At 45.1% G+C, this 15,663-nt stretch overlaps 1 protein-coding gene across 1 annotated transcript; it reads right to left on the bottom strand.

Moving 5' to 3' along the window:
• Positions 1-740: 740 nt before the first annotated feature.
• LOC103696845 (Major facilitator superfamily protein) lies at positions 741-5,412 on the bottom strand. Its single transcript, XM_008778567.4, has 2 exons — positions 5,080-5,412; positions 741-2,375 (listed from the first exon to the last, which is right to left on the bottom strand). The coding sequence occupies exons 1-2, from the start codon at positions 5,345-5,347 to the stop codon at positions 1,330-1,332; spliced, it is 1,314 nt and encodes a 437-aa protein (XP_008776789.1). The 5' UTR covers positions 5,348-5,412; the 3' UTR covers positions 741-1,329.
• Positions 5,413-15,663: the final 10,251 nt, after the last annotated feature.

The following is a 15,663-nucleotide window of genomic DNA, read 5'->3' on the forward strand; positions in this document are numbered from 1 at the left end:
CCTTCCCCAGAAATCTTTAAAGTTTCCCGAACCTAAGTTTGCAAGGTTCGGGTTCCATACAGTGTTTTGTATCCGTATGGAGCCAGTATCGGTCGATCGCTTGGAATACCACCCCGTTGGGTCATCGATTTGGTGGGAGCAGTTCTACTTCTCTTTTCCTACGGCACAGCAATTGGCCTACCGAAATTGTGTGCGCGAATAAGTAAATCCCCCTGAGGGGGACGAGGCCACGGGCCGAAGGGGGGTAACGACTACATCTCATGTTATGATAGATTTTCTAATATTTTCTAATCAATGATTGAAGCTAAAACCCATATGGTTACCGGGAATTCTAGGGTTTTGTACAAGCATAGCAGGTTAGGCAAAAACTTAGATATCTTATACATGCAAGCCTTTAGGATAGTTAGGAAAAGATTAGATTCCAAATTTACATTTAAAGCTTTCATGAATGCGTGCAAGAGAGAGTGGCAGTGGGAGAAGAGTTGGAGGAGAAGGGAAGGGGTGCAAGCGGGAGAGAGAAAAGAAGGATTAGCATTCCATAACTTCAGTCGAATGTCATGGAATCCGCTCTTAGATTGTCAAGATCTTTTAGCACTCCAGAGTCCGCCACCTCTTAGATTGTGATCTGATTTCAATCTTTCTACTTTCATCATCCTAGGCTAACCTTATAACTTGGATTGGATGTGCCCAATTCCTTCCCCAAAAACTAAACCCTACTTTAAAAAACAACCAAGAATCTCTGATTTAAAACTCTTCAAACCTCAACTAATCAAACAGAACAAGAATTAACAAAATTATAACCCATAAAATCCCGGAAAAAAAAAATCCACATACACTAATGGTAAATGAAAGCCTCCTGCATTGTCTATCATGGATATAATATCAAATTTTAATCATATATTATATCCATTTGTTGGCTTGCCCATAATAAAAGTTATTTTGGTCATTATTACCACTTCAAACATAAACCATAGAAGGTTCCAAACTGATTTCTTCCTCTGCTGCTCCTGTTGTCCATGTGGAAGCTCCACGAGTACGCTAATAATATGTCGTCTCACATCACTCCCAGAACCACAATATTGGTCATCTTTATTTTTTGCTGAACAAAAGTTTTCAGAGTAGTAGCCAGGAGGAAATTAGACTTCTGAAAAAGTTTGGCATGCCTGCATGACAATCCAACAATTGGTTCATCATGGATCTCCAGGTGGAATCCTCCTGTCATGAACTTCTCTGTTTCTGTATTATAATTATGGCAAGAAAAATGCATACTTCGACGCCAAAACAATTGAAAAGAATAATCAGCTCTGATCGCCCCTGCGCCATTGCAAACTACTCTTCTTTCTTCTCAGGCTGGCCGCTATCCGGGATCCATGATGACCAACAGAGGGGCAGCAACGCGCATGCTGCCTGTATCAAGATGCCAACAGGGAGCCCCGAGAAGTCAGTCCCTGTTATACCCATGAATGCAGCAAGTGCAACCCCAAGGTAACCGCTGACAATAGTTGCAAGAGCCAATGCTGACATTAGGAATGCCATAACAGACCCCTCACACCCAGGCGGGCACAGCTGTGCCATAAGAACACAAAATGGCAGTCCCTTGAACTGAAGCAAAGCTTCTAGCAAGCCTGAGAAGATCACCACATACACCGAGTCTGGCACTCCCATGTCCCGGTAAAACCCCTTTACAAACAACACATCGGACACCATTAAGAGTGCTATGGTAACCTGCAGAGCCGACAAGACTTTCCTTGCAGGGGTCTTTTTGAACTGTTTATTATAGGCCACACTCCAAGCCATCAACGCAGCCTGTCCAAAGACCTTGGAGAAGCCAATCACAGATGAGTCAAGGTTCAAATGCTGGGTCTGGTAGAAGAACATGGTGCCAATTAACAGCGGGACCATGGCATAGGATGCCGAGAACCATGCAATCGAGCGGGAGATCTCTGGCTTCCGTAGAGCAATCATTAGCTCTGAGAGCTGTTTACGGATGCTAGAAGATTTTGATGAATTGCCTGGCTTCTTGGGGAGGTTGAGGGAGCTCTCAGAGACAGCAACAGTTGTGAAGAACTGGAGAACCAGGAGCAGGGCAAAGAGGAGGAACATGGTTCTGGGAGCAAGAAAGTTGATAGCAATCCCAGCAAGGAGGTTGCCAAGGGCGCCAGCAGAGGCAAAAGACATCAATGCAAAAGACTGTAGTTGGCCTGACGCAGATGGAGACCGCAATTGCTTGCCAGCCTCAGCAACGATGGCATCATTGGCAACCTCGGCTATAGATGCACCAAGGTTCCCTAGGAGGAGGAAGAGAGTGAGACTGGCGATAGAAATGGACTCAGGGAGACGAACGATTGCTAACCATGAGACTGCCTGCAACAGAGCTGCACATGACAGTGTTACTGGAGTGCTATGTGAAGATTACAGAAAGGGTACAAGACATAATACAATATCTGATAAATGAACTATGCGAAGAAACATATTAGATGCGCAATATGGTGCAAACAGTTTCTAGCATCAGAACAAGCTCAGGGTTATCCTGATTTACAGGAGGGCCAACTAATGTAATGAACGTATCTAAGAAACATGTGTCTTGGAGCTACTCAAGTGAGTTGAAGCCATTTGGCAGCAATCAGCAACTCCTCTCTTGAGAGTTAAATGACCTTTCAAGTAATCCAACTCATTGTATACACTTATAAATGTGCTCAATAAGTGCGATGAGGCTTAATCTACGTTAATATGTGCAGAAAGATGATGACTTTGTGTTGAATGCTAGGAAACTAACCAAATAATCAAATAGTTCTCTAATTGCATATCGCGCTTGTCCACTTAAAGTCCCCTAAACGTACTCACAGTAAAACCTGAATTCTTCAAAACTTTGAGATACTTGCATCAAAGTTTTAGAAGGTAAATATTTATGTCAAGAACCATGAAACATGGACAGGAACACAAGATGCAGATAGATACAATACAGATACAAAGGCACAAGAAATCATGAAAAGGTAGGATATGATAGGGGCAATCTCTGTCTCTCTCTGTGTGTGTGTGTGTGCAGGGTTTTGCGCATGTGTAATAGCTTGTATATGTAAATTTATGTGTCTGTATTATTTAGGATGTAAAATAGCATCCATAAGCATAGTGGGTTATCAAAATAGTAGAATTCATACTTTAGGCAATAGTATCAACATCCACAAACTCTATCATTTAGTCATCTTTCAAATACATATATTCTAATCCATACTTTATCGAATAACATCAATGTTGCAAACTCCAAAATTAACCATTTATCATTAAAAGGTCAATATTCATCAAGAACAAAAGAAAAGAAGGAAATTAAATAAAACCCTTCCATTTGGAGGTATAGCCATATAGGTGAAGTATTTCAGTCATATTTGAGAGGCATGCAAAGTCCTTTCTAATTTCAAAATTAAAAGCATATCCTAGAAGTATGTGACAAGCATCAATATTGGATTCATATTCAATATGGACATGCATAAAATTTGAACTACCATGATTCCTAGGCAAAAGGTTGCTAACAGTTCAACCAAATGACAACTATTGAACAGTAATTTACCAACTTCAAACTGTAGCTCGTCCTATCGATAGTAATACACTAACTGTTCTAAGATCAATGATATTTGTTGCTGCCAAGTTTGTTTTGTGAAGCTACAATCACAAAATTGGTGGAAGCCAGTGTAGAACTCCTCATTATGCATTTGACATGAATCTGAGGTGTGACCATCCCCTCTCAACCAAGTTATCAGATGTTAATAGCTATTCTAACTTGTTAAAATTCCATACATCTTTCTGAAACTTTTCCTTTTCTTTGCCCTTGCATTTCGAAATGTCAATGACCTTATACAGATAAATTAAAGCAAGTTTTATGAATCTTTTGCCTCCTGCACCTATAAGGTTACATTATTGAACAATATTGACCTTTTGAAATCCTTCCTCACAAGTCAAAATATTCACTTGTGCCATATTAAAATATTCCTCTCTTGTCTAATTTTTCAGAGAGAAAAGTTTGTTGCTCATGCCTCGTTATCTAGTGAACTGTCCACATTCTCTAACCCAATCCTCCGCAACAGAACTACAACTATGTCATCCATGTGAGGATTGTACTACGTGCTTTAAAACTTCTATTGCTGGGTATTTTTGATCCACAGAACACCATGGGCCATATCAAGGTCTTTGAAAAAAATTCCCTCAACTCTCGATCCCGACCAAGCAACACATCAGTCAGTCTTTCTACCAAATCAATCTGCCATTATGTATCACCAGTGGCCAAAGGTTTCAAAACATGTTTCGAGTTTTGATTTAGGCAAAGGGAAATCAGTTTCAATTCTGACATCTTTGATGGTCTCTACGCACTTAGTTCGAGTTCCAGACTTCCAAACCAAAAACAATCAAAACATAAAAATAATAGAAAAAGATAAATAATAAAGAGAAACATATCAGCTATATAAATGGATATGCTTGGACTCTTAGACAAGCAAGCAGAAATTTCACGCCATAGGGCCAGTCCTAACCAAGATCCCACTCCAAGATGACTTCTGTTAATTGCCCCTAGCTGCCTTAGAATATAACAACAAAGTCACTTCTTGTTTTGTATTAAAAGCTTGAGGGTCCAATTCCATGAAGCTAATGCAATATCAGAAATGTTTGATATCTTGATGATGTAGCAGCGAATCAAAATTCTTGGATGTTTCGAACGAGTCACAGTTTATCTTGGAGTTAAAAAATCACTTGCTAGCAGGTAAAATTCGGGTCACGGTAGAAGCTACAAAGTTATTAAAGAGCAGAGGAGACCTTCCACCGAAAGGAACATTCCCATATGATACCCGTACCAAACCCCTATATAAAGTTCCGGGCATTCATATTTACCGAAACGGACAAGTCTCCGAACCTGGAGAAGGACTTTGGGATGACCAATCGCGCAAGCCCAGCTGGAAAGGTGAGACAAAGTGCTCGATCGATTCCATAGAATTCCGACGAGTTTTTTTTTATTTTTGGTCGGCGAAAATAGATCGAAAAAAGGAAAGAAAAGCAAAGAATAGGTGGAGACGGTGGCGATGGGTGTTTGCTTACCGCCGAGGGCGACATAGGGGAGGCGGCGCTGGCCGCGGAAGGCGACGGCGTCGGAGAGGAGGCCGTAGAGGGGCTTGGCGACCATGGGGAGATTCGCCGAGTTCTGGAGGATCTGGAGGGAGGAGGCGGGGACGCCCAGCCCGTCCTTGAGGTAGAAGTTGACGCCCAGCCACGGAAAGCACCGGAATCCCTGCACCCAGAACCCCAAACCCACCACCCACTTCACCCGATCCATCGTCGTCGCCCTCGCCTTCCCTTTCTCTCCCATCTTCCTCACCGCAGACACCGATAAGAGATCTCAGATATTTCGTTTCAGTGTCTTTTATTTCCTCTCCTTTTAATTAGGGTTTTTACTTTATATAGTGGTGGTTGGGAAAAAGGGTCCACCTCTGGTCGTGCCATGATATCTTTTTTTTAAAAAAAAGTTACACGTGTCTATCAATAAACATTCGGATCTACCCATAGTTACACGTGTTTATGAAATTAAATTATCTATTTAATAAAATAATGTTGAGATTGAGTTAAAAATTTATATTTTTTTTTATTTATAAGTGAGTTTGAATTGATAATTTTTTTGATCTATGTATCGGAACGGATTCATATCTAAGCTAGTCTGTTTGACGGCACTAGTTATCGGCATAATTATTTGCGGTAATTAATTCCCCACCCTCCAAAAGACCTGCTATAACAAAAAGTTCCGGTTGACCGATCTTAAAATCTTCCATCCAATATCTTTACCAAATTTAATTCCCGGTCCTTGAGCCCCTTTTATTTTTTTGAAAAGGCCGAAAATGCCCCTGCCCTTATCTCCCATTCCCAGAAGGAGAAGAAAAAGACCCCCCCGACCTTGGCCTGCCCCCACCCGAGCTCCCTCCTGCGGCCGCCGCAGGCCCCGGCTCGCCTCCTCCCGAGCCCCCTCCTGCGACCCCGCCCCCACCCGAGCTCCCTCCTGCGGCCGCCGCGGGCCCCGGCTTACCCCCTCCCGAGCTCCCCCCTGCAGCCCCGCCCCTCCCACGGCCTCGCCCCCTCCCAAGCCCTCTCCCGCGGCCGCGCCGCCAGGATTGGCCCCGCCCTTGCCCCCTCACGAGCCCCCTCCTGCGGCCGTCGCCGGCCGCAACCCGCCCTCCTCCCACGTCCGTCACGGCCCGGCCCCTTTCCGGAGCCGCCGGCCTAGTGGGAGGAGAGGTGATCTCCGCTGGCCGGCCGTGGCTGCCGCCGTCGGCGGCCCTGCCTCCCGCGGCCCCCTCCTGCGGTCGCCGCGGCCCGGCCCCCTTCCGGCGCCGCTGGCTCGCGGGAGGAGAAGAAAGAAGAAAGAAAAAGAAGGGAAGAAGAGAAGAAAAAAAGAAAAAGAAGAAAAAAAAGAAAAAGAATAAAAGAAAAGAACAAAGAAAAGAAGAAAAAAAAGAAAAGAAAAGAAGAAAAGAAAGAAAAGAAAAATAAATAAATAAATAAATGCATCAATATATATATATATATATGAATGAACGAATAAATAAATAAATAAATAAATAATATATTTTAATAAAATAAAATAATTATAAATAAATAAAGCTGTTGCGGCTGGACCCCTCCCACAGCCGCCACGGCCCGGCCCCCTTCTGGCGCCACCGGCCTCACGGGAGGAGAAAATAGAAGAAAAGAAAGAAAAAAGAAGAAAAGGAAAGAAAAAAGAAGAAGAAAAGGAAAGAAAAAGAAGAAAATTAAAAAAAGAAAAAGAAAAAAGAAAGAAAAGAAGAGTAAATAAATAAATAAATCCATAAATAAATAAATACATATATATATATATGTGATGAATGAATAAATAAATAAATAAATAATATATTGTAATAAAATAATAAATAAATAAATAAAGTGGCTGCGGCCGGGCCCCCTCCCGCTGCCACCATGGCACAGCCCCCTTTTGGCGTTGTCGGCCTCACAAGAGGAGAAAGTAGAAAAAAAAGAAAAAAAAGAAAAAAAGAAAAAAAGGAAAAAAAATAAAAGAAAAAGAAAGAAAAAGAATATTTAAGTGTGTGTAGAGAAAACTTAATTGTGTATGGAGAACACTTAATACAGTTAAGTGTTCTCTATATATAATTAAGTTTTTTTCTGCACATACTTAAATGTGTGATGCAGAGAATACTTAACTCTGTGTAGAGAAGGAAAGAAAAAAAGAAAAAGAAAAAAAATGAACGAAAAAAAGAAAAGGAAAAAAAGAAAAAAAAGAAAAGAAAAAAGAAGAAGGAAAAGGAAAGAAAAAGAAAAAAAAGGAAAAGAAGAGAAGGAAAGAAAAAGAAAAAAAGGAAAGAAAAAGAAGAAAAGGAAAAAAAAAGAAAAAGAAAAAGGAAAGAAAAAAAATACTTAACTGTGTGATGCATAGAACAGTTAATTGTGTACAGAGAAGATTTAAGTATGTGTGCAGAGAAGACTTAATTGTGTACAGAGAATATTTAACTTAACTGTGTGATGTATAGAACATTTAACTGTATGCAGAGAAAATTTAAATATGTGCAGAGAAGATTTAATTGTGTATAGAGAACACCTAACTATGTGATGCATACAATTAAATGTTCTCTACATACAATTAAGTTTTCTCTGTACAAACTTAATTGTGTGATGCAGAGAACACTTAACTGTGTACAAAGAAGATGTAAGTGTGTGCAGAGAAGATTTAATTGTGTATAGAGAATACCTAACTGTGTGATGCACACAGTTAAATATTCTCTATACACACTTAACTGTGTGCAAAAAAGATTTAATTCTGTACAGAGAATACTTAACTGTATGATGCACACAGTTAAGGCTATCTATATGCAGTTAGGTATTCTCTGTATACAATTAAGTCTGTGTGTAGGAAAAACTTAATTGTGCACATAGAATACTTAATTGTCTTCTTTTTTTCTTTCCTTTTTCTTCTTTTTTTTTCTTTTTTTCTTTTTCTTTCCTTTTCTTCTTTTTCTTTCCTTATCTTCCTTTTTCTTTCCTTCTCTTCTTTTTCTTTCCTTTTCTTCCTTTTTCTTTTCTTTTCTTCTTTTTCTTTCTTTTTTCTTCTTTTTCTTTCCTTTTTCTTCTTTTTTTCCTTTTTCTTCTTTTTTTTCTTTTCTTCTTTTTCTTTTCTTTTTCTTCTTTTTTTTGTCTTTTCTTCCACTGTATCTATCAATATCAAGAAAAGAAAAGAAAAAAAAAGAAGAAAAGGAAAGAAAAAGAATAAAAAGAAAAGAAGAAGAAGAGAAGGAAAGAAAAAGAAGAGAAAAAAAAAAAAGAAAAAAAAAGAAGAAGAAAAAAAATAATGAGTGAGTAGCAGTTAGGTTAGTAAGCTTGGTATATAAGTAATATAGCATGGTTAACTTAACTATGTGCAAAGAAACCATACCTATATGCAGGAAACAGTAAACTGTGTGCACAGAACAGAAAACTGTATTTCGAGGTTAATTAAGTATGTACCATCGTTAGTTAAGTGTGTTTCAAGTTTAATCGACTCTGCGCCATGCTAAGGTAATACTTGGCTCACAAGAACAACTTATATTAAGTAATGGGCACATCAGAGCCCTTCATCCAGATGATCCTGAGCCCCCAGATTGAGTCAGACTCGGATTGGGTCCATTTGAGTTCGAGTCATTTTCTTTTATTGCATTATTTACTTTTGTCTTAGTCAAGTTAATTTGGTTCATTATTTTGTTATTAGACTGGTCAATTGAGTTTATGTAATTAGGTCAATATGTAAGGTCTATATAAAGACCACCCCTATCATGTATGAGGCAATTAATGATGGAATGAAAAAAACCCTAGCCTCCTGGTTCTTCTTCTTCCTCCTCCTCCCCTTCTTTTCTTCCTGCGTCTCTATAACCTCTTCTTCCTTCTCCCTTCCTTGTTCTTCCTCTTTCTCCTCTTTCTCTGTAGTTGTGCCACATCAACTTGGTATCAGAGCTTCGGCTTTGCCCCTGCTGCCAAAGCCACGATCCATATTCTTTTCTTCCACTTGATTCTCACTCAAAAGAAAGGGGTTCCTCCCTCTCCGTTTCACCAGTGAACGAAAAAAAAAAAGAAACCTCTGCCGCGGGATCCTCCACCGCCCGTCACACCCGCGACCACCATCACTCCCGCTCACCGCCGCAGGCCACCTGCGGTCACCACCTCGAAGTGAGGTCAGGTCCCCATCCTCCCTCTCGGTTGTCACAGAGAACAAAGGAAGGGCCCCGCCGGAAGATTTTCCTTTCTGCCCTAGTCGTGTCTGCGCCAACTGCCTCCACCTCATAGCGTCATCCCGCCGTTGGCCCGCCAACAGAAGATGCCGCGACCCCACGAGAGCCATTGGACGCGCCTCTGTGACCACCGCCAGTGGCTGGACCCGAAGGGGCAATGCCGCCGTTCCTTCCCATCCTCGCAGCCCGTCGCCTCAGGTCCCCCGTCGCTGCGCCCACCATCGCCATCAGCCACCTACGTCGGATCTGCAGAGGGGCCGCTGCCAGAAGCCGCTGCCAGAGCCGTGACCGCCTTGCCGTCGGCTCGCCACCAGATGCCGCCGTCTGCGGGAGTCTCCCGTCGCCAGTACAGCCGCCGCGACCTCCGCCCTTGCCCGCAGCCACCGCCGCGGAGATCGGTCTGCCCTCCCGAACCCATCGGGATGTTGAAGAAAAGATTAACGGGTAATTTACAAAACCCGTTAACCCGAATCCGGTAGCCCGAAAAAAAAAATGCACGTGATTTCACATGACAAACCCGTAACGAGTATAGGGTCGGGTCAAACCCGATAACCCGGATCCTAACGGATCCGAGTTAAAGAGAAAAAAAGAGAAAAAAAAAAGAAGAAAAAAAGAAAAAAAAGGAAAAAAAAGGGGGTACGCACGTGACTGCACGTACCAAAAAAAAAAAAAACCCTTACCTCTGTTCATCTTCTCCCCCTGTTCGCCCGCCGTCGCCGCCGCCCGTGACGCGCCGCTCCACCTTAGTCGCCGCAGCCATCGCCCCTTCGGCCTCACCACCCCTGCCGCCGTCAAGATCCGTCGCCACTCCACCTCTCGTGCTGCACCACCCTCGCCGTCTTGCTGTTTCCGCCTTCGCTCGCGCACAACGCCGCCCCACCTCAACGCACCGCCGTCTCTGCAACGCCGCTACCACCGCCTAATGGAGGGTGGCTTTCGGCCCGGAAGCCTCCACACCACTCTATGTCCCGTGCTCCTTGTGCGCACCTCGAAGATGGATGCTTTGGGCCAATGCGGGTAAACCGGAAGGTGTTCGGATATTCTAAGTGATGGTGGGAATCAAGGCAAGGGGCGGGTCTACTGGTTGCAACTTGGCCCGACCCTTGGCTTGAAGAAAAACAACCGATGACACAAGTAGAAAGCTCAAATTATGTAGAGGAACGCTTAACGGTTGATTTAATTCCCAAAGACAAGGTTACAACACTCTAGTGGAACTTTGATTGGTCCTCATTAGCCCAAGTCTTAGAACATGCTCTAAGACCAAATACACTAAGGCAAAAGCTTTCCCAAGCCCTTAGGCCGAAATACAAGTGGACTCACTAAGACAAAAAGATGTTCTCCCAAGCTCCCTCAATACATATTTATAGGCTCTTCAAGAGGGGTCAAAACACTCAAAGGAAGGTGGCTAGTAGGTGGCATAGGCCGGCCAAGGCTTGGCCTAGGCTTGGCCAAGGCTTGGCCTAGGTTGGCAAAGGCTTAGGCTGTCAAAGGCTGACCAAGGTTGGCCTAGGGCTGGCCAAGGCAGGCCAAGACCATTGGCTGGCCTGCTGGGGTGTGGCAGGGCCTTGGCAGGCATGCTGGGCATGGCAGAGCCTTGGCTGGGGCGCTGCAGGGCCTTGGCCAGGGCGCTGGGGCATGGCCAGGCCTTGGGCAGGGCGCTGGGGCGCGGCCAGGCCTTAGGCAGGGCGCTGGGGCACAGCAGGGCCTCAGGCGGGGCGCTGGTAGGGGCGCTGGGGCGCTGCAGGGCGCGGCAGGGGGCCTGGCACGCGCGGCGTGCCATTGGTCGGGCAGCCATGGTGACTGGCGCACGGCAGGAGTCTGGCGCGGGTCCTAGCAAGGTTCGCTAGGCCAATCCACGCCCGGGCGGACTGGGCGCGGGCGCGCGGACGCACGGGCGCACAGGCGGGCGCCTGGGCGTGCTAGCGGCCGGGCATAGGTTTTGGCAAGGTTCGCTAGGCTGAACCTCGCCCGGGTGGGCTGGGCGCGGGCGCACGGGCGTGCAGGCGGGCGCCGGGCGTGCTGGCGGCCGGGCGCAGGTTTTGGCGAGGTTCGCTGGGCCGAACCTCGCCTGGGCGAACTGTTGCGGGCTGGCGGGCACGGGGCACTGTAGCTGGTGACATTCGGCGCCCAGAACCTCGCCCGGCACACTATAACTGGCGAGGTTCGGCAGCCAGAATCTCGCTCGGCACACTGTAGCTGGCGAGGTTCTTTGGCCTGAACCTCGCCGCAGCAATGCAATGTTGCAGGATTTGGCCGCGGCAAGCGCGCGGTGAGCTCGGCCGAGGCTTGGACATATGCGCGGCGTGCTCGGCCAAGGTTGGGCGTGCTTGGCCGGAGCTTGGCATGCATGGTATGGGCCGGCCATGGGTGTGCTTGGCCGAATGAAAGCTTTGGCCAAGGCTCTCTAAGTAATGTAGTTGGCCTCCGTTGGCCTCTTTATGGCTCGATGTCTTCCTTGGTTGGCGGCGTTTGCGGGGGTCCTCAACACTCCCCCTTTCTTGAAGAATATCTTTATCCTCAAGGATAAAATGTGGATACCTCCGGATCATCTCCTCGTAGTCTTCCCAAGTGGCTTCTTCTCTTGGTATTCCTTTCCATTGGATCAACACTTGCCATTCCTTTCTTCTTTCTCTCCCTTTCCTCCATATACAATACTTGATAGCCTCCTTGGGTTGTAACAATAGTCTTCCTTCTTCATCAGTGGTGGGTAGGTCTTGCTTGATCAATGAAGGATCACCCACCACTTTCTTAAGTAATGATACATGGAAGGCCGGGTGTAGTAGAGAAGCGGTGGGTAGATCCAACCGATATGCAACTTCTCCAATCTTCTCCAATATTTTGAAAGGCCCATAATACCTTTGAGAGAGTTTGTAGTTGAAATTCCTCTTGAGGGACTTTTGAGCGTAAGGTTGCAACTTCAAATATACTAAGTTTCCAGGGTGGAAAGTTACCTCTCTTCGGTTTTTGTCGTGATATCTCTTCATCCTTTCTTGGGCCTTCTTGAGCTCCTTCTTTGCATTGGCTACGGCTTCATCTCTTTCGGTCAATGCTTGCTCTACTTCTTCACTTCTTGCCGTTCCCCTTTCATGTCGGTGTAAACCCGGAGGGGGTCTTCCATAGACTAGTTCAAAGGGGGTTGTTTTTATTGAAGCTTGGTAGGTAGTATTATACCAATATTCGGCCCATACAAGAAACCTTCCCCATTTGGCTTGTTGATTATGACAAAAGCACCTTAAATATTGCTTAAGGGTTCGTTTTATTACCTCCGTTTGTCCATCCATTTGTGGGTGGTATGATGAATTTGCCTTCAATGTGGTCCCTTGAAGTGTGAATAGCTTCTTCCAAAATGTGCTCATGAAGACTCTATCCCGGTCGGAGACTATGCTCTTTGGAATGCTATGAAGCTTGACCACCGACTCCATAAATGTAAGAGCAACCGATTTGGCCGTGTAAGGATGCTTGATAGGAATGAAGTGAGCATACTTACTAAGCCGGTCCACCACCACAAAGATGACTTCCACTCCTTTGCTAGTTGGCAATCCTTCCACGAAGTCCATCGAAATGCCTTCCCAAATCATGTTTGGGATGGGTAGTGGTTGTAGAGGCCCTATTGGTGCCCTTGAATCATATTTAATCTTTTGGCAAGTCTCACACTCGGCCACCAATGCTTTGAGTTCGGTCTTGAGTCCCTCCCAATAAAAAAATTGCTTCACTCGGACGTAGGTTCGAAGCCACCCCGAGTGTCCTCCTTCTTTGCTATTGTGGAAGTGATCAAGAATGTTTGCTCTCAAGTTGGGGACATTTGGCACATAGACATACCTCTTGTAGAAAATTAGTCCCTCTTTAAGCTTGTAGTTGGCCACTCCTTCGGATGAGGCTTCAATCTTTTCAATGATCTCCATGGCCCGAGCATCAAGCTTGTTGGCTTCCTTGATTTGGTCCCATATTTGCCATTCCATCCCACTAAGAGCCATGGAAGTTGGCTCTTCTCCTTCGGCCATCAATAGCATAGGACTTCCTTCCTTTCTTGAGAGTGCATCCGCCACCTTGTTTTCCTTTCCCGGTTGATATACAATGTCATATTCGAAGCCAAGGAGTTTGACTAAGAACTTTTGTTGTTCCGGGGTCACAATCTTTTGCTCTAAAAGATGCCTTAATGCTTGTTGATCAGTGACAATAGTGAACTTTTTACCAAGTAAATAAGGCCTCCATACCTTGACGGCGTGCACCAATGCTAATAGTTCCCTTGCATATGTTCCCCAAGCTTTTTTCATGGGTGCCAAGGCTTTTGAAAGAAAGGCTAAGGGTCTCTTTTGTTGCACAAGAACCGCTCCGATGCCATCTCCATTTGCATCGGTGTAGACTTCGAAGGGAATAGAGAAATTCGGAAGTGCTAGGACCGGTGTTTGAGTCATGGCCCTATTCAAGTTGTCAAATGCTTCTCTTGACTCCGGAGTCCATTCAAATTCACCTTTCTTCAACATGGAGGTTAGAGGTTTTGCAATTAAGCCATAGTTCTTCACAAACCTCCGATAGTACCCGATCAATCCCAAGAAACCTCTAAGAGCCGAGATGTTCTTGGGTAGAGGCCAATCTACCATAGCCTCAATCTTCCTTTGGTCCACTTTCACACCTTCTCCCGAGATGATGTGCCCCAAATACTCTAACTCCGGTTGGGCAAAGGCACATTTGGAAGGCTTGATGAAGAAGTGGTGCTTCTGCAAGATGGATAACACAACTTCCAAATGCTTGACATGCTCTTCCATAGAGTGGGAGTAGACCAAGATATCATCAAAGAACACTAACATGAACTTCCTCAAGTAAGGCCGGAATACGTCATTCATGGTAGCTTGAAAAGTGGAGGGGGCATTGCAAAGTCCAAATGGCATGACAAAATACTCATAGTGGCCCGAGTGTGTCCGGAATGCCGTCTTGTGGATATCCTCCTCCTTCATTCGAATTTGGTGATACCCCGCCCTTAAATCAAGTTTGGTGAAGACCGTTGCACCATGTAGTTCGTCAAGCATCTCATCCACCGTGGGAATGGGGAATCGATCCTTGATCGTTGCTTCATTCAAGGCCCGGTAGTCGGTGCAAAATCTCCACGTGCCATCCTTCTTCTTCATAAGTAGAACTGGAGATGAGAAGGGACTTGTGCTATGGCGGATCAACCCTTGCTTCAACATCTCCTCCACTTGTCTCTCTATCTCTCCCTTTTGAAAATGGGCATACCGGTAGGGTGGAACATTCACCGACGTAGCTTCATTCTTCAATCTTATAGGATGATCAAAGCTTCTTGGAGGTGGGAGGGATGTAGGTACCTTCATGATATCATGGTGAGCCTCCAACAAGCTCTGGATCTTTGGAGGGATGCCCTCCAATTCATCTTCTTTCTTGCCCTCTTCTTGGTGTTGGCCGGTCATCACAATGGCATAGCACGAAACCCCTCCTTTGCATAGCTTTTCTATCATGTTGGCTTCATAAGACCGCACCTCTTTGTTGCCTATGGCGGTCCACTTCTTCTTTTGGCCTCCAAGCTTGAACTCCATAGTTATGGTGCTATAGTCAGTTACCACCTTCCCAAACCCTTGAGCCAAGCATTGCCCAACACCACATCCAAGCCGACTAGTTGAAGAATATGTAGGTCGGCCTTGACCCTTACTCCTTAGACATTCATGCGAACATTTCTTACCACCTCTTGACATTTGAGCTTCTCCCCACTAGCAACCTTTACTTCAAAGGGCTCCACGGCCGCCCCCCTCAATCCAACCTTCTTTACTATGCCGGAGTTGATAAAATTATAGGAAGAACCGCTATCTACCAAGAGTGATACCTCATGTTTGCCCACCCATGCCATCAAACGCATGGTGGACGGTCTTTATACTCCGGATATGGCATGCAAGGATAGCTCGGCCTCCTCTCCTTCCGGGCTAAAATCATCCCCATGGTCTTGCTCCTCCTCATCTTCACCCTTCGAAGCATCCGAAGTAGCCTCCTCCTCCTCGGAGCCCACATCTAGAAGGAAAGCTTGGCCGGTTTTGCATTGATGGCCCCGGCTCCACTTGTCACCACATTTGAAGCATAGCCCCTTCTCGATATAATCTTGGAGCTCATCTCTAGAAAGCTTCTTGACATGTTGAGGCCGCTCCTTGTTTTTCTTCGCTTCTTCTTTCCCCTTCCAAGGCCCTCTTGGTGGTAATAAAGTAGAGGCCTTGTTGTTGAAGCTTTCCTTGGACACTTTCCTCTCCATGCCATAGCTTTGGTCCAAAATCTCGGCCATCCTCATAGCTTCTTGTAATCTTGTCGGTTGCTTCAATTTCAACTCCTTGGCAAGCCAAGGCTTCAAGCCATCAAGAAAAGTACCCAACAATGCTTCTTTCGACCATCCACTCACCATGATTTG

The sequence above is a fragment of the Phoenix dactylifera genome, chromosome 6 (genome assembly GCF_051530095.1).
Source record: "Phoenix dactylifera cultivar Ajwa chromosome 6, Ajwa_hap1_PhDact_Kaust_v1.1, whole genome shotgun sequence".
Taxonomy (NCBI): Eukaryota; Viridiplantae; Streptophyta; class Magnoliopsida; order Arecales; family Arecaceae; genus Phoenix; species Phoenix dactylifera.